Consider the following 19,467-nt stretch of genomic DNA (forward strand, 5'->3'; position numbering starts at 1 on the left):
GAATATAGGTTAAGGCAACCATTTATAATGCTTTGCCTTTCTTCATCGCCTTTCATCCACGGTTCTTGTGCTTTCCAGCATGCCCTAATTGTCAGAGCATGGCAGTGGGAGTCAAAAGATCTGCATTATAATCTCAGTGCTGCCACTGACTCTTCGTGTGACCTTAGGAAATTGTCTGCCTCAGTTTCCCCATCTGTAATGTGATGATAATAATGCTTACCCATCTCGATCTCATAGGCGTGTAGAAGTGCACAAGTATCATTGCAGATAGGTAAACTGTAGCACGGAGAGGTTAAGTTAGCTTGCACAAGATCACACACAGCAATTTGGTTACCTAGGGCAAGCCGTTTGCCCTTCTCCACCATTGTGCCTTAGTCTGATTAGTTGATACATGTTAAAAGGAAAAACATCTTTTGCTTCTTTACGCATTGCGGATTTAAGGCCTATTCTCTCAAGGTCATGCCTCAAGGTCTCTATTCTGTTTTTATCTCTTCCCTATTCAGAAAAACTAGCTTCCATGGAGTTTTGCCTAAAGTAAGAACACAGTACAAACAGTAACGACCTCAGGATCAGGCTCCCATACTGCTATGTCTCTGAACGAGGGGGACTTCTCCTCCTTAAACTCGAATGCTCTTACCTGTGCCAATATACATCACGTGGTAGAGAGTATCCTTTCCTTGAACAATGTCAACCACCAGTTTGGAAAATCGAATGTTGTCCTGAGTGACGTAGGGATCCACGGAGACTGGCTGAACCACGTCATTCATCAGGAACAAGCGCTGGGCATCCTGCAGGATCCTTTCGGTCAGGTTCTCGTTAGGGCTGTTGTCATTCAGCATCCCACACTAAACAGGGACGACAGAACTTCAGCAGCTGTATTTGCACTTCACCCAAAACAACCCTGAAGTCCTTCTTCAGGGAAAGCACTTGTTGACTTCACTGAGAATTGTGCCTGAGGAAAGCCTTCAGGATTTGGCCCCTTGTGCTAGCAGCCAGTGTTACAGGGAGCTTTGGTCACTCTTCCACCCCATCAAGTCATGTCTCCATATTGGTCCATTGGCCAGTGAGATGGTATTTTATTCCTTTGCGACACCACAGAGTGAGCGCGTCTACAGATAAACTACAGAAGTTCAGAACTAACTTGGGAGAAAAAAAGTTAAGGATGGATAAAGAAATTCAGAGGAGATAAGAAAACCCTGAACTTCTACCCAAACCCTTTCTGAGGTTTTCCCAGGTCTGCCTGAAGTCTTACCCTAAAGTCCTGTAAACCTGAGATGAACGCCCCCCAAAAATTACTCTTTTTGTATGAAAACACCAAGTTCACCACCTGGCCTCTTCCACATGCATTCCCCCACTGGCTCCCCTGACTTTGAATAATCCTTGCAAGGGAGTTGGCCTGCAAGTTCCCTCCAACTCCTACAGCTTCACATAGATAGCTGGTTAGCCTGTGTCCGACCATCCTCAGACTTCACCTCACCTTCCAGGTCCATCAAAATGGACCTTTTGGTTAAGGCATTGGCCTCCTTGCTTAAGTTCAACAGCAGCATCAGATCTGCTACCCTGGTTACCTCATTCTGAGGCCTGAGTTGCCCTGGAATTCACTTTATATCATACTTTAATACTTAGCACTTAATATTGTCAAAACACCGTGAAAAATCATACTCCCACAGAAGTCAACGAGATGTTTGTTACTGATGTCACTGGGAACAGGATTGGCGCTGTGAGGTGGGCAAGGAGGCTTTCATTAACCCATATGAAATGCGAGGAGTCTGTTAAATGTCCTGTGCCCCAGGGCACAGAAGTCAACGGCAGAATTGGGATGAGTGCTCAGTCCTAAACTCAGTCCACTGGACTATGTTGCCCCACTGATTTACTGATCTTGACAGATCAAGGAACAGACAAATTATGTTTTCTCAATTAGGGTCCCATTTTTGACTGTTTACTGCAACAACGAACAAGTTCTTCACAATGTTCTAGGCACAACTTTCCTTTTGTGAATCCCTGCCGAAAATCTGCAACTAACTAAAATCTGCAACCAGAGCTGGAGGAACTGGAGGAAATCTAGGGCAGTCAATAGGGCTGGTGCTGATGTATTCCAGCTGAAGATCTAGCCCTTTGGTTAGTATCTTCAGCCTCTTTCTAAATACTCATGCCAAGGTTAGTGGTTTTCTGACTCAATCCTTACAGAATGCATTTGCTAATAGAGAAGTTCTTTCTATTTCATCAGTGCCTAATCCCTGGTTCCTAAAGAAGTTTGGAAATCTCTCTTTTGCCACCTCTCTTTTGCCACCTCTAGCCCTGAACGTTCATGCTTCAGATAGTCCCATTTTTACCCACTATACCCTTTTCCTTCACAGGTCATCAATGAAGGAGGAATCCTGATGGTTGGAATGTCATTGTTAGTTTTATTTCCTATGCTCATGAAGCAGAAGGTAACCCTTTTGCTCTATTGGCAGCCCGCATGCTGACACAGCATCCTCCTGTTATTGTTTTATTTTGTTTTGTTCTAATTTCCTGATTATCTATGCTGTCTTGATCCTCTATATCCTTCAGTATTTCTCCTTCCTCTCTGGGAAGACTTTTTTTTTCTGGCATCCTTCCCTCATCTTCCCTTGTGAACACTGAGTCAAGGAATTAATTTAATTTTTTTGCAATATCTGCCTCTTCTGTCACTAAATTACCTTTGTCATCTCATAAAGGCTCTTCACTGACCTCTTGTTCCTTACATACTTGAAATATATCCAAATCTCTTTTTGCAATCTTCCTTTCATCTGCCATGGACCTTCCTTTCTTTCTTTCTTTTAATCTTTTAACACTCTCATATTGGTCCTGTAATCTCTTCACTCCACCATTATATCTGATATTTTCCACAGCAAATAAATCTCTTTTCCAGACTCATTTTTTGCATTTCCCTGTTCACCCAGGACACAGTCCAGAGAGGTGCTGAACACCCTCGACTCTCAGAGAACCCTAATACTTTTCAAACCCAATAGGAATTGAGGGCATTCAGCATGACCGGGCCTCCAGTTAGGCCTTAGATTTTGTTTTGAATGCACCTAGATCAGTGTGGCCAAAACGTAGCCAATCAGTATGGAGCAATGGCATGTTGGAATCTGTAATCTGCATCAACTGCACCTCTGCATTTCTAAGGGGAAATGGGCACCCAATTTGGCACAAGGCTCCACTGTGCCACAGAGAGATTCACCCTGAGGGTGTGAGGGAAGATTCCTGACACACTGACACTCCCCCTGGGATTTCCACCAGTGGGGGAGGACTAAGTTCTATATTTCGATGCAGGCTTCATGGCAGCCCAGCTAACAGAGGCTGCTCACGGATGCTCTGAACCAGTCATCTTCACTCGCTGAGGTTTTGTGCAGAGCTGACTGTAAAACTGGATGGTTGCAATTTGTTCCTTTTTTGACAATTAGCTGTAACTCAGGATCCCAGCAAGTTCACAATTCACAGATGCTTAGATTTTAAGGCCCAAAGGAACTATTATGATCATCTAGTCTGACCTCCTGAATAATTCACACCATAGAATGTCACCCAGTAATTCCTGCATAAACCCATAAATTCCTGAAGAGCTAGCACTATCTGTTAGAAAGACACCCCCCACCCCCCAATCTTGATTGAAAGATTTAGGAGATGATTTAAGATTTCAAGTGACAGACAATCTACCACATCCCTGGGTAAGTTGTTCCAATGGTCATGTGCCTTAGTTCTAGTCTGAATTTGTCTAGCTTCAGCTTCCAGCCACTGCATCTGCAAATCGTGGCTGGGAAGTCTGCATGGCTCATTTTAAGAGTTTCATTCTAGCCACACACATACCACAGTGATGAGCATAGCAGAAATACAAACCTAGGAGCACAGGAATTCCCATTCTGCAGTCCCTCTAGCCCAATATGGTCTCCAACAGAGGCCAATGCTAGCTGCTTCAAGGGACAGTGCAAGAAACCCCACAGTGGGAAGTTATGGGATAATATGTCCCCCAAGAAATTTTCATCCTCACCCTTTTAATTAGAGGCTATTTTCTGCCTTTCAGCATGAAGGTTTATATCCCTTCCACAACTCTTGTTCATTTTATAAATCTTTACTATAACAACAACTCTGGCTATTCTTAGTCTCCATAGAAATGTTCAGTCTTCTCTTGAATCCTGCTAAACTCATAATCTCAGTAATATCATAGAGTCATAGTCATAACGTTTGAGGCCAGAAGGGGCCACCAGATCATCCAGTCTGTCCTCCTGTATATCACAGGTCACCAACGACCACCCAGACACCCCCATATCATGGCCAACAACAAGAATTAGACCAAAGTATTACAGCTCACAAGAGACTCCCCGGGCAGAGAATAGGAGGGACAAAGGAGCACCAATCCCCAAGACCCCTACAATGTCAGGTAATTGATTTGGCAAGATATACCCAGATCATGTGGCAGGGAGTTCCACAGACTAAGAATATGCTGTATGAAAAAGATTTACTTTTACCGGATGAGAGGCTAGACCTATATATTTTTTTCTCCTCCTTCTACTTCATTTGAATACATACAGTGATTCCCGAATTCTTCCAAAAACTGACCATGCTTTTCCCCTCTACTCACTTCAGTCTTTATCTTGAAGTATTTTGGTAAATCTAGAGCACTAAAAAGAACCCACCCCAAACCTTAATTTTCCATTACACCTCCCAGTGTGGACAAATATAGTTCAGTGATTTGTACAGCACCATGCTTCTGCCTGGTATCCTGAATTCCATAAAAATCAACTCAGTACAACAGTTCCATCAAAGAGAAATTAAAAGGGTCTGGAGTAAATTGAAGTGCTGCAGTAATACCTGAAAATTAGGGATGGGGTTTATTGTTGGCAGCCATGCTGATCTTGGATTCTCCTGGTATCGGAAAGGGCCATTAAATGCCTGAGTAATGGCACTGAGGTTGAAGGCACATACTGCTGAAGCAGCTATACTGTTTCTGGAAAGGGGGAAAAATCAATTTAATCATTAGAACATTGACAATTTCATCATAACAGACATCAAACTCCATTTGAATAAAATACATGTAAATTACTAGGTAAAAGTGCAGTGCTACAGATCTCAGAAGGAGGAAAAAATCCAGCCAGATTAGATGACAATCTTGAGAATGAATTTTAATCTCAATTGTAAAATGTACATGTTTTAAGAGCCACGGAAGCAATCCTGACACGAAGGGCACATATTGTTCAATTTCCATGGATTATTTGTGTCCGGTTTTTTATATCCCATCAATCCTGACTGATAATGAACAGACTAATTTTTAATTTCGTGGTATTTGTCAGATGAAGTTGAAATTCAGTTTCTGTAGATGCCTGAAATCTATAGCTGCAAAAATATACTAAATACACCTAGAGAGAGAATTAGCACCAAACCAGCGATTGCAACAGTTCAACATGCAAGGTCATGCCACAGAAAAAGCTGTTTTCAATGACCACAGTTCACTTCTTTGTGTCCCCAGCTGGGAACAGTATCTGTATCTGAATAGTATCAAGAATGCATGCCCCAGGCAGAGGAATCAGCCTGTAAAACAAATGCTTCTGGAGGAAGGACTATCTGCAAGGGAACTTGTTTCAGCAACTTTACCCTACTCAGTCATCATATCCTGCAACTCAGTGGGCCACTGCTGTTCCATTTCTGTCAGCAAGGGCATGTTTTGGCAAGGTGCTAAGCACACTCCACTTCTGACTTTAACAGGCAGTGAGGTCACCCAGAACCACCCAGGAGTGGCTCCATATCTAAGTAGGGACAAGCCCTAAGCATAGATATTAACTTAAGTGACAGAGCTTGTATAAGCCCAACCTGGGATTCAACCCATTCTTTTTAAAGGAAGAAGAAAAGAGAGAGAAAATTAGAGAGAAAGACATCAAATTAAAAATAAAAATAGATCACTAAGGGATAGCATGATTGACTTGTCATGGTGGCTTTTAGATAACCCAGGGTTTGCTTGACATATTGCGCTAATTAAAGCAATCTGAATTCTCTGAAAAGAACAATTTTTTTACTAAACCAATAATTACACACACAAAAAGCCTAGCTGCACAATTCCAGGCAGGGAACGAGAGGGACAGATTCTTTCACAGCAGATTCCTTTGGAGAAACTCCATATAAAGAGGAACTTTTTTTTCCTATTCCCTTTTCCTCCCCCCACTAACTCCCCTCCCTGCACCTTCAATTCCACTGTGCAGTGGAGCAGTTCACTCTGAACATGTCAAAGCAACGCAAGTCGAACCTTTCTCCACTTTTGTCTGAATGCTGCTGACGCAGTGCATGTTCACAGAAGGCAGCTCTTTAGACAAAGCTAATGATGGGTGACAAGTAAATGCCTCGAGGCACACAAAAAAAGGCTAGTCTAAATAAAGCTGCATAGCTTTTCAAAATAGAATGAATTCTTATAGAGCCCTGCTAAACATTACAGAGTCAAGTTCCTTCCCTCTGCTGAAGATGAGTGAGAAGAGGTGAATATCAGATAATTATCCCGCCTCCAGGGCAGTGCTGTTTCACCCTATCAAAAGCTTGATCCCAATCTTAAACCACTGACATTAATTTCTCTGTACAGTTCTTTATGGGCCAAGTGTAGCTATCCCCCTCATTCACATCCAGTACTAGTGGTGATGGTTCAACCAGGCCGTTTGGAAAATGATTTAGTTCAGAGGGTTTTAAATGTGATCTCAATGACCTTATAGAAAAACTTTAATAACAGCAGTTTAAATATTTCAGAAGCTACTTCCCTAAATAACCATCTTTCCTGCTGACTTAGCTCAATATTACACAACAATGAGCAATAAATCTGTTTGTCATGGATTTTTCACAATGAAGCATGATATAAGCCAATCGTCCTTTGTTGGGAAACGGCCCCGATCCCATTAAACGCGAGTTTTCAAAAAGTAATGATACTTTTAAACAAAAATCATGTATCTTCAGTCTACCAGCAGAACAGTGGATAGAGACACAGACTGGAGCATAAATCAGCCTTATTTGGCATGCAGAACACATATAGCAAGATATAAATCCCTGATGGAAGTTAAAGAATAATTATTATTTCTCTAGTCAGATGACAAATTGGAACATTTTCCTCTTTGAATTCTTGAAAGAACATTCTGTCGTAGCCACAAAAAACACTACTTGATCTAACTTCAGCTACTGTCAATAATAACGCATCTAGTCAATTACACCAGTGTTATATAATACATGGAGGTGAGAAGGATGAACCAAGTGTGGGGGTGGGCCCTTTAAAGCCATGGAGTAACAAGAGTGTCTAACTGTATCCCATATAGGGATTGGGTGACACCCATTATGTTCTGTGTTGCTTACAAATAATGGGAGAAGTGATGCTACAGACCCAGCAGGAGAGTATCCTATCCAACCCATGCCACCCAATACCTTCTCCCAGTAGATTCTAAGTATACCAGTTGTTAATTACAATAATGTTTTAATTTTTTTTTAAATTATCATTTCAAACTTTTTGGTGCCAAATGGATGTATGGATAAAAACCATCAACATCTTCATTGCAAACTGGTCAGCCACTTTTGGTAACATAAGCACTGTCTCATATCTTCACCCAAAGCTCTAGCCAAGTTTCTTTATAGGGTCAGAATGTTTGGCTAACTTCCTTTAAGCATTAATTCTAGAGAGAGTTTCATGCAAACTTCAGATCTGGGTTAGATTTTCTCCAAAGTGCACAGGGTGTTTGGATCTGGGTTTGTGGTTCAGGCCCACTGCCCAATTATATTTTCTTTTTTAAGCTCTGCGCTGGCTAGTTCCTGGCTGATTTTGGCAGTGAACATGCAGAAATAGCACAAGATAGATAGATAAGTACAGCCTACCACCCTCCCTCCCTCTTGGCGTTTATAGAGTATGGGTGAAAGCCGGGACCCATTGACTTCAATGGCAAAAGTCCCACTGCCTTCAGTGGAGCCAGGATTTCACCTCTAGGGCTGCAATATCTAAGCACTGTATGCGGATAACAAAAAGCACAACGCCATGAGTTGCTTTGAGAGAAGTTGGTTCTCTGTCCCAATCTCAGTGTCAGTGGAGCCCATGCTAAGACAGCGTGACTCTTTCCAGTCTGCCTCTAGTTCCTGTAGAGAGGTTGAGTTTGCTGCAGCCTTTGAGCTAAGGAATCAGGTTCTTTAGCTCAAAACGCAGATGTTTAGATCCAGGATTCCCAAGCTCAATTTCTGCCACTGCCAACCCCTGCAGAAGCATCACTGTACATAAGCAAGACCCCTATTTGAGTGTGATGCCAAGTCTCTGCCCTGCATGGGCTATTATTTGGGGCTAAACCTTTATCCACATTGAGTAGTATCCTATTCCATGAGTAGCCCCGCAGAAGTCAGCTACACAAATTAGGCTCTCTGAGTGTCGCATCTTGTACAACAATTAATTCCATTTTCATCTTCTCCTTTATAATTCAGTCTAACATAAACTCTAGAGAGTATTATTGTGCCCTCATAATGGACATGCTGGTAGCAGTGAGAAATTGTTCTCATCTGAGCGAGGGGGTTTGGAGAAGCCTGGCTTACACTCATCTAACTTTAAAAAAGTAAATAAAAACCTAAAAAAATTCACAATATATTTTTTAAACTTAGCTCTTCTCCTCTGACTCTGTCCTCAGGATCCTCACACATGTGCACCCAAAACCATCCCAATGCAACTTCCTTGAAAACGATCCCAACAAACATCAGAAAGGTGATATGACAATCTCCAGTTATGTCTTTGCATCCCTCTATTTTATAGTTCATGCTTCTCCCTGAAAGTTCTAAAGGATACTTTGCCTCTAAATGATCTTTCAGAATGATTGACTGGAATTGACAGTAAGACAGCTTCATTGTGCTGGGAGCTGAGGTGGGAAAGAGGGGCCGAAACGTAACTGAAAGTGTCACAACTCACACATTGGTAGTGAAGACTCCATAGATCAGGTCTTGCTCAGGAAGATAGAAGGTGCTTTGCAGTTCATTGTAATAGAAGGGGATTTCTCCAGAGCGGGAGCAGTTCAGCCTGGCCTTCATAAAAGTCGTCCACGTGTCCTCCAGCAAAAATCTCCCCCCAATGTCGTTTTTGCAAACTCTGGCCACGCGAGAATAGACCGTTTTCCCACAATCATGTTCCACCGCATTCTCACGGAAAAAGAAGTAGGTGAACAAACCAATGTCATAGGCAGCAATAAAGTTGGGCTCTGGAAAACAGACGCGCAATGAGATTTACAGAGCTCAGAACCCGAAGGGTGCTCATCGAACGGCTCTGTGCGTTGCACTGTTAGGTTGTAGGGGACACTGCGTTGGCAGAGGGCACCCGAGCAGTGGATCTGAGAATAATGACATATGGGTGTGTAGCTCCCATTCAGTTCCTCAGCTCCAACCCTGGGGATGCAAATACTGGGCCCAATCCTTTCACCATTGCTATCAGTGGTATAGCTACCACATGTGTACCTGTATTCACTCTACAATACAAGCCACCCACCCCCTTTTCATTGCTGAGTCACACGTTATGGTGTGTTAGATATGCTGTTGGCATCACCTCCTAATTCTCTAAATGCTGTATTGAAACATTCAACCTATTCTCCTAATGCAATGACATCTGGCTTCTATCATGGGCCTTATTCCAGTTCATAGGCACTAAAAGATTTTCTCCTGTTTGTAAAACAAACCACACCAGAACGGATAGTATCAAAACAAGCATTGTCGTTCTCCCCCTACAAGAATTTAAAAGACTCTGGAAGAGGTTTGAAGCGTGCATTTTAATCAGACACTACACACAGTTTTAAAGTGTATATTCTTTCATGCCAACAGACTTTGTAGAAAAGGAAAAAGTTTGGACAATGACCAATATTTGACTGGAGGGGGGAAAAAACCTGTTGATTTTACAGGCTGCTTTTATGATGCTTATGTTGGACTAATGCTCAAAGGAGGAAGAAAAATGTACAGGAATTCCTTTAATGCTACAGCCCAGGAGCGAGGAGGAGAACAGAGCATGCACGGGGAGATCTGGTAAAGCTGCAAGGCAGGTTTAAGCTGGGAGGTAGTAGATGATAAAGTAGGAGAGGGCTCCACAGAATGGGTCCAATCAGACCATCACAGATAAAGCTATATAGATTTTAAGGCCCAAGGGACATTATGATCACCTAATCTGATCTTCTACATAACACAGGCCACAGAATTTCCCCCTGTGGTTCCTGCATCAAGCCCAGTAATTTTTGGTTGAAGCAGAGCATATCTTTTAGAAAGACACCTAATCCTCACAGACCGATTTCCTGAGATTTCAAATCCTCCACCTTCCTTGGTAACTTGTTCCAATGGTTAATTACCCCCACTGTTAAAAACAGGCACTTTATTTTCAGTTTGATATTGTCTATCTTCCGCTTCCAACCTTTGAACTTATTGTAGCTGTGTGTGCTAGGTCAAAAAGCCCTTTTTTAATCAGGTATTTTCTCCCCATGCAGGTCCTTGAGCTGCACAATCAAGTCACCTTTTAACCTTCTTTTGAGTAAGTTAAATAGATTGTGCTCATTAAGTCTCTCACTGCAAAGCAGGTTTTCCAGACCTCAAATCATTCCTGTGGCTCTTCACTGAACCCTGTCCAATTTTTCAACATCCTTTTTTGAAATGTTGACACCAGAACAGGACACAGTATTCTGATAATGGTCTCACCAGTGCTGCATCCAGAGGCAATACTGCCTTCATACTCCTACTCAATATCCCCATTTATACATCCACAGTTTGCATTAGCTCCTTTAGCTACAGCATTGCACTGGCAGCTCAGCTCTGCTCTGCTCTTCTTTAAACTCTCTCTTCAGATTTTCTTTCCTTCGCCTGGATTTTTCTCTATTTGTCTTTCTGTTTGTTTGTGCAGGAAAACAGACCGAAAGGAGAAATGCTGGGACTTGCCTCTGAATGGAGAAACAATGCCATAGTCCAGCACCTTCTTCCTCTAGACACTGCTTCAACACAATATCCCACAGCTCTATAGCAGCCTTCATGAGCCTCACCAGGATCTGGCGAGTGGACACAAGCACTGCCCATAGGGTTTGATCCAATAGAAAGACTCCCACTGACCTGAACGGTTTGTGGATCAGGCCCCACTAACCAAGGGACATAGCAGATTCTCCATCACTTATGTCTTTCAGTCAAGATTGGGTCTCTTTCTAATAGATCTGTCCTTGCTCATCCAGGGCTCGATGCAGGAATTACTGGATGAATTTTTATGACCTGGGTTACACAGGAGGTCAGACTAGAACATTATAATGATCCCTTCTGACCTCAACATCTAGGAATGTATAATAGGGTAGGGGTTTATGTTGACTTAGTTTCTCCTCCTTTGGCATCTCAAGACTACATACCCAGCACCCTCTCGCTGTAAAAAGTACTCTATAAACCACATTCTCTGAACTGTATAACGTTCTCTGAGATCCCCTGTCAATTCTGGATTCTGGTGTGAAATGAGGGAGAGGGAGCTGATTTACAAGCCTATCCTGTTGCTTTCAATACACGTATTGCTTCGGTTTGGCCAGCGGGACTTTACCATTAAGCCATTTGGAGTTGTATTGTGCAGTCCGTAGTGGGGGAACATTTCCAAGGCTGCGGTAAATGGCAGGATCCCGTCCAGAGAAATCAATTACAGTTGCAGCATAGAGTTCTCCCCGGGATGTAATCACAGCTGTCGAGTTATGCCGAGGGTCATACGGGCATCTAGCCACTCCATTTATTTTGTCAATGGTTTTACTAAGATTTCCTACCTGTATTTAAAAGGAGAGAGAAAGTAGGAATAAAGGGTTTAATAACACAGCTGGCTTCTCTAAGCATGCACACAGAACTCAACCTTTCCTTGAGCACCTAGTAACAACCCCCATGTTAAAAAAAACCAATAGGCAATGGTAAGAAAATGACATTGTGCATGATTGTAAATCAACGGTCAAATCTGCCACTTGCAGAAGGCCAGCACAAAGCCAGTGTGGTGCATTAGCTTCAGACCTGCTGGCCCTCTGCAAAGAGGTGATGTGCACCAGCCTGGGATGCCAGCGGGCACAGCTCGCCAATGTCAATGGAGTTGTACCCACATACATCAGCTGCCTATTTACAGTCTCTGGATGTGTAGATTCCTTCTGTTTCCAATTTTACCAGCTGACATTTTTTAAATCACTAGGGTCCTGGTCCTGCTTCTTTTAATACCAAGAAGAGCTTTGTCATTTGCTTTGGTGGAACCCTATATGAGTTGGAATTCCAACAAACAGGGCCGACTCTCACTGAAAACAGCCTTTGTAGTACTAACGACACAGCTGCAGGGGCCAATCCTGATTCTGAGGGGGGAATCTCTCCCGTTTGGGGAGCTGCAGAATGCCCCCCCCCATTAGTTAGTCTGTGTTCCATGTCTCCTGAATCCACCCAGCTCAATTGCCACCCGGGATAATCTGGGTCTTGAGAAGGATGTCAGAGGACCGAGCATGCCCCATGCACATCCCCAACATCCTAAAACAGAGACAGCTTCCAGTTCAAGCTGACTGAGCATTCAGCTAGGGAAGAACCTTATAGAGACAACAGATGCGTGTGACCAGTCCTAGCTGTCAGCAGCAGGCTTATGAGCAAGGGAAGAGCAAGAAAGAGCCATGAAAGGCGTAAAGTTTCAACAGCCCTGTAATCCCTCTCACCCCAAGGCCCCTTTCACAGCTCTCCAGCTCTTCTGCCCTGCTCCCTACAAGGGGCTGGGGTGAGGACAAGTGAAAAAAACCCTCTCCTCCCAGAACAAAAGGGTAATCGGAGTCCAAGCCCCTTCCACCACAGTCAGCCTCCCACCTCACAAAGCACTACCCTATAGGGAGTGTGTGACTCACAAGGCCACAAATATTGTGTTGTAGCTGAACCCAATCCATATATAGCATCAGCCTCATTTCCCAGCAAGGGGGGTGGGTGGGATCACAGCAAAGAGACACAATTTCAGATCAAATGAATTTTAAATATTTATTCTATAATAGGGAATACTTCCATCTTCGCCTCAAAATGACTCTTTCCTTGGAACACACCCTCATCTCTCTCCACCATCCCTCCCCCTCCCAAAAGAGAAAGACAATAACAGACCTGTCTACTGGAACACACTGGGGAGAAGGCATTGGTACCACAGGTAAAAACCTTCTTGCCATAAACAATCAGCACTCGCACATAGTTCTGGCATTCCTCCTGCAAGAAGGGAAAAGACAAACAGTCTATGTGAAAGGGGGACTGTCAAGGTAGCAGTTTTGTTAAAAAATCCTCGTATTTTCCTTACCTGTGTTACAGCCGAAATATACCTTAGAGCATTACTTATCTTTGAATAGCATCCGAGAGCCCCATTCAGGATCAGGCCCCATTGTGCAAAGTGCTGTACAAATACACAGCTTTGTATAGTCCACTGCCTGAATGGATAAGTCAGACAGGCAACAAATGACCAATGTGCAAAGCAAGGTGTCCACGGAGATGTTAGAAATCCACTTTGTTGGTTACTCCTCTAACCGCCCCCATCCCCACTCCATTGAAAGGATTGCAATAATCTAATCTAATTTACCCTTCACCGGTTATGCCAACGGCTCACTTTAGGCACTTCACCTAACTTGCAGAATGAGGGAGTGTCCACAATAGGACATTTTGTACCCATTTTCCTAGCAGTGGTGCGGCTGTACCAGTATAACCAATGGCACAAGCTGTAGTGCAGACCAGGTGCCCTGCTTACACTGGGGTTCATACTGTTGCTAGCAGCAGTGTAGTTGCATTGTTGCTGGAAAAACAAGTAAGAAATTCTCTGCTGTAGACAAGGCCTGAGAGTCGAGCAACGAGGCTCACTTGTGTCTAGGCAGCTCCACTGCCTGGTTCTCATGCCCTGGGACTGTGTTCTCAGGAGTTTCACAGGATGCAGCATAAAACAAATTTCCCACACCAACCCAGGCCACTGAGTGTCAGCAAAGCCCCTGTTTACATCTGTCACTGGGGACTCCAGCACGCAGCAAATGACTGATTGATCTGCACAGCCGTAAATCCATGGTCCCTGCCCCAGTTCCCCAGAGCTGCCCTTAACAGCCCTGCAGAATATGGGAGATGTCCTGCAAGACTGCCATCAAAACCATGGCTTAGGGGTCTCTGTCCATCCTGCACTTCACAGAGAAAAGGATACAAGCACTTGTTCATCGACTACCATTCATAGGGCACATTGTAAAGAAATCAAATTAAATTCTATTGTAAACAGAAAAGGAAACTTGTTAAAAATAATAACCTCATCTTGGCTACATTGGCTGCTTTGCTTTCCTCCCCCCCCCCCCCCCGCTGTAGATAATAATTTGCCATTAAGCTGAGCCCACAATTGCAGACACAGCTCCTTCTTTTGAGAGTCGCAATCATGCTGCAAGCTCCCCTATCTCCAAGTCCTACAAGCGGCTGATCATTTCCCTGAAGACTTCATTTGCAAGATTCAGCCATGTAAAAACACTCCATATCATTTGGGAGGGAAGAGACTTGCTCAGTTGGATTAAGTCCTATCTCCTTTCATTTGCTACATGGAAATCAATTCCTGGAAGGATTGTATTTAAGGAAAGGCTACCAGCGTTAGCTAAGAACAAGGTACTGATGTTTAGAATATTTGGGGATTATTTTTTTTTTTTTTTTTTTTTTAAGATGCTACCAGACAGTGGGATGTGCACTTTCAGAGCTAGTCTGGGAGCACTCAAGGATTTCATGTGAAGGCTGCACTTTTCCATTGAGTCGGTAACTGCCAATCTTAATTTCAGGTTTATCGTTTCTTGATCAGATATAGCAGGGATCAAATTTGAAACCCCAAGTGCCCTGGAACCAGAGCTTCAAATCCTAGCTGGGTCGATCCACCACTTCATCTTTCAGAAGCAGATAAACTGTTGCTTTGTCTATCAAACAGGACATTAAATAACAAGATCCTTATCTGTTTTGTGTTGAAATTAAAGCTCTTGTGCTTTTTTAAATAAGACTAAGGGCTTGTCTGACCATGTCTCCTCTCACTCGGTCGTATTCTGTTGTGTGATCTGATTGCCCCCCTCTACCCTAGAGGCGGCTGCATTTCACTGGTGGGTAAAGTAATTCTTGTATATGTAAGTCATAGTTCTGCAATCCCGACTCAGCCAATAACTCAGTGGGGGTTTTGCCTGAATTAGGACTGCAGATTTGGGGTTGATAGCGGTACAGGACCAAGAATATGTTGGTCAGTGGCTGCTATATAAATAACTAGACATGGGCCCAATCCCTTTTCCCCACAAAATTTTCTATTTAGGATGTGGGGAAGGTTCAGCATCTAACCCAGTATGCAGATCTGTATCCAAATTCTAGTCTCAAAGAAGCTAACCCAACCCCACTCCTACTCCCCATTCCCCCAGCCTTGAGGGGATTGTAATCAGCATCTGATCTGAATTAGCCACAGTTGTTTAATTTGATCTTTTGGGGGGTAACTTGTGTTAGGGGTGCGTAGAGTGTTGCCTAGATTCCTTTTTATTATTTTAGGAACAACATAAACATCTTTTACAGAATTTGCCGCTTTGCCACAGAACGATATTCTGGACCTTCACTTCCATTAAAAAAAAAAAAAAAAAAAAAAAAAAAGCCCTCATGGCTGGCAAGATAACACTGAAAAAATGAACGACCTGTAAACTGATGCTGCAGGGTCTTCCTGACTCTGCAGGCAGCCAGCAACAATAAGCAGCAAAGTATGACATGAATTCTACTCCAGGGTGATTAGGATGCTCAAAGCATCCCGATCTGGCTGGTAAATTACCTGTATTTCTGAGAGGTTATGCACGGTTTTTAATTGTGCTCGCTCCAGCAAAAATGTAGGCCATTTAGCAAAACAGAAGGTGAATGGCTAAGGAATCTATATTGAGGAGATCTTACCACTGTGGTCTGAGCTCGTAGCATTACATTCTGACCTGTGACTCAGCTTGTCCGCTCCTGATCGTGGCAGCAAAGAACATGGTTAGTATGGGGGTAGTAGGTTAAAACAGAAGCATTTGACAGCTGATATTTTTCACAAAATTGAATGAGCTGAATTTGCTAAAGTTTTCATTGGTTGTAATGGAAGCTAGGGCAAATAGTGGCATTTTCTACACCGCTTGGGAGGAGGAGGAAGGGAACGCTGCCAGGCAGAGAGATAACATGGGGCAAATGTAATTGTCTTATTCCTACAAAATAATTGCCTGGAATCTGCATAGCTTCTTTAACCGAACTAAGTCTCTAGTGACAATAACAATGCTGCACACTTCTGGAAGAAGGGCAATGATAACATAGTTCTTTTTATCCACTGAGCTTAAAGAATTTTCCTTGGCATTATTGAAAGCCTTATAACATCCCTCTGAAGCAGGTAAGTATTATTCTCCTGTTTACAGAAAGGTGAACTGTGGCAAACAGGTGTTAAGGGACTTGCCCAAGGTCATGCACTTAGAGTCAGTGGCAGCTCTGAGAATAGGACCCAGAAGTCTTGACTTCGTCCCCTCCTTTAGCCACCAAATAGCACAACCTCCTACACATCCCTAAAAATAGTACTGTATTAATCTTACATTTTTCACTGCTGCCTCCACACTCTCAGTTGCCTGTCTGTGCTATGTGAAAGCCTCAAGCAAAAGCAAGAATGATGCAGAAATGTTTAGATTCACTGACTCTCAAAACTTCCCCATGTGCTTAACATGAAATATCCCCTTATTTCCCCCCCTCTAAATAGCTTTGTAAAAGGCCAGCCTTCTATACACATTCTTTAAATTTACCACCTTGTCCACAAGACCTGGGGTCTCTCTGAAAAGTTATCTGTGGCTGTATTTGATACACTTCTCCCTATAACTTAAATTTGTAACTTGTTAGTGAAATTAAATCAAATGCTGCAAAATAACCAACTTCAACTCACAGCCTCTGACTTGCCAGCTTCTTAGGCATAAACGTTTTAAACAAATAGAAGCTATTCAGTGCTAGATTTTACTAGCTAGATGTGGAGCAATTATTGTTCTAAATAGGTGTGGCTGAATCCAAAGAGGTTTTCCTGCTGGTCACAAAGTTTGGCAAGCCAGACTCCATGACACGACAATATTTACATCACAATCTGATGTCATGACACCAGCCCAAATGAACCTGTGACCAATCAGCCTGTGGAATTCATCACCACAAAATATTACTGAGTCCAAGAGTTTAATCAGATTCCAAAAAAAGGACTGGACATTTACATGACTAACAAAAACAGCCCCCATTACAATAGATAGGATTATTTTCAAAAAAAGAGGGTGGAACTGATATAAACCCTTATGTTTACTGCTCAAAAAATAAGCCAACCTCTAAGTAATGGGGTCAGAAAGAACTTCCACTAAGGACAGGCTATTCCATAATTATCCACTTCTGAGTTCTTGCTCTGTCCTCTGAAGCATCTAGCATTGGCCACTCTCAGAGACAAGCTACTAAACAAAATGGACCATTGGTCTGATCCAGCTGAGCTATTCCTGTTTTCCTAGAAAGCATGAGCATCTAACTGCTGGCCTAGTACTCAATCCACTAGGTCACCCCGCTTCAATATCAGGGAGAGAACTTCCCTAAAGCCCTCACTTGCGGTTCCATAGATTTCATGACCAGAAAGGACCATTGTAACCACCAAATCTGACTGCCTGTAGAACACAGGCCATAGGACTTCCCCAGAATAATTCCTAGAGCAGATCTTTCAGAAAAACATACAATCTTGATTTTAAAATGGTCAGTGATAGAGAACCCATCACGACCCTTGGTAAATTGTTCCAATGGCTAATTAATGGTTAGTTTTGTTTCCATTACTTTGATTGTTGCCACCTAATTTAAATCTTTGCTACTTTGTTTCATTCATTCCAACATTTGGCTTTAAAAGCTCCATGAACAACGTAATATAGACCAGCAAGGTATTAAGAGCAGGCCTCATTCTGGCATTTACACACTTGCAGGCTGCTCTGAATTGTCACCAAGAGCATTTCAAACCCAATCACAGAAAATGGCGCCTTTCTCGCCTTCTCCCCATTACTGCCCTTCTTCATCTGGGGAGACCAGCAAGGCAAATAAAGGGGAATGAAGTCCCTGCTGAGCTGAGGTTCAGATAAAAATCAAAAGGCAGTTTTCAGCATATTAAGAACAAACCTGCTGTAGATGCTTCCCAAGGCATGTAATCTGTCATCTTTGAATACTGGGGGTTTGAAACATGCCAACCCTTAATCTCATTGCACAGATGTATTTTTCCTTCTGACTGACTATATGGTGGGACCCCCTTTAATTGGGACCTCACTTTGAATACATCAGTGGGGATGGGTTTTCTGTGTGCTTTTTATTTCGTTTTTAGTCATTTGGCTCAAAATAGTGCACAACAGGTGAGCTGAACATCTTGGTGGATCATGAAACTAGCATGTAAAAATACAAACACATGATATAATGGGGAAGGATCGATTCTGGATGACCTGTTGCCCTTGGCAAAGAAACACATAAGCCATTCAGACAGCAAGGAAGGAGAAGAGCCACTTGGTGTGGGGTCCACAGTGGTTTTACTAGGAGAAATGGAGTAACGTTGAACAAAGGTATAGGTAAGAGGAGGACTACAATCAGACCCCTAGTGGTAAGATCTTGGTTGTGGATAAATGGAAGTATATTTTCACACTATGCACAATTAACCTGTGGAACTCATTGCCTCAAGATATCATCCAGGCGAAGAACTTAGAAGTATTTTTTTAAAAAGGAATAGGAGTTTATAGGGAGAAAAAGAACATCTAGAGTTTCAACAGCAAGGGTTTATTCCACGTGATTTGGAAGGGATAAAAACTCTCATGCTTCAGGGTTTCAACCAGCCTCTAATCAAAGGGGCTGAAGGAGCTAGGAAAAAACCTTCCCTGTGGGCAGGTTATTCCATAGCTACTACTGAAAGGTTTCTTGGATCTTTCCTTTGAAGCAGCTGTTACTGGTGCTGTAACAGCCAAGATACTGGACTGGATGGACCATTGGTCTGAGGCTTGGTCTACACTAGAAAATTAGGTCCGTTTAACTACATTGGTCAGGGGTGCAAAAAATCCATATCCTTGAGTGGCATTGTTAAGCCGACCTAAGTGCTTGTCTCCACTACCGCTTAAGTTGATGTAACTTATGTCGCTCAGAGGTGTGAAAAAGCCACCCCCGAGCCACCCAAATTACATCAACCTAAGAGCTGTCCACACCAGCGCTAAGTCGGCAGGAGACACTCTCACTCCCACATAGCTCCCGCCTCTCATTGAGGTGGAGTAACGATGCTGACGGGAGAGCGCTGTCCTGCTGGCATAGCGTGTCTTCACCAGACACGCGACAGCAGTGCAGCACAGTAGTGTAGACTTGCCCCAAGTCTCCGTGTAGACAGCGCTAAGTCAATGGAAGAATTCTTCCATTGAACTAGCGACTGCCTCTCTGGGAGGTGGGTTATCTACACCGACAGGAGACTCCATCCCG

The 19,467-nt window shown here is 43.1% G+C and overlaps 1 protein-coding gene across 1 annotated transcript in view; it reads right to left on the reverse strand.

Moving 5' to 3' along the window:
* Positions 1-19,467, reverse strand: part of SEMA5B (semaphorin 5B) — a 163,460-nt gene that overhangs the window by 66,068 nt on the left and 77,925 nt on the right. Inside the window, exons 5-9 of the mRNA XM_065413429.1 lie at positions 13,096-13,194; positions 11,546-11,759; positions 8,918-9,203; positions 4,831-4,966; positions 638-845 (exon numbers count right to left, since the gene is read on the reverse strand). Coding sequence (XP_065269501.1) covers positions 638-845; positions 4,831-4,966; positions 8,918-9,203; positions 11,546-11,759; positions 13,096-13,194 — 943 coding nt within the window. The remainder of the gene's footprint in view (positions 1-637; positions 846-4,830; positions 4,967-8,917; positions 9,204-11,545; positions 11,760-13,095; positions 13,195-19,467) is intronic.

Source organism: Emys orbicularis, chromosome 11, assembly GCF_028017835.1.
Source record: "Emys orbicularis isolate rEmyOrb1 chromosome 11, rEmyOrb1.hap1, whole genome shotgun sequence".
Lineage (NCBI taxonomy): Eukaryota > Metazoa > Chordata > Testudines > Emydidae > Emys > Emys orbicularis.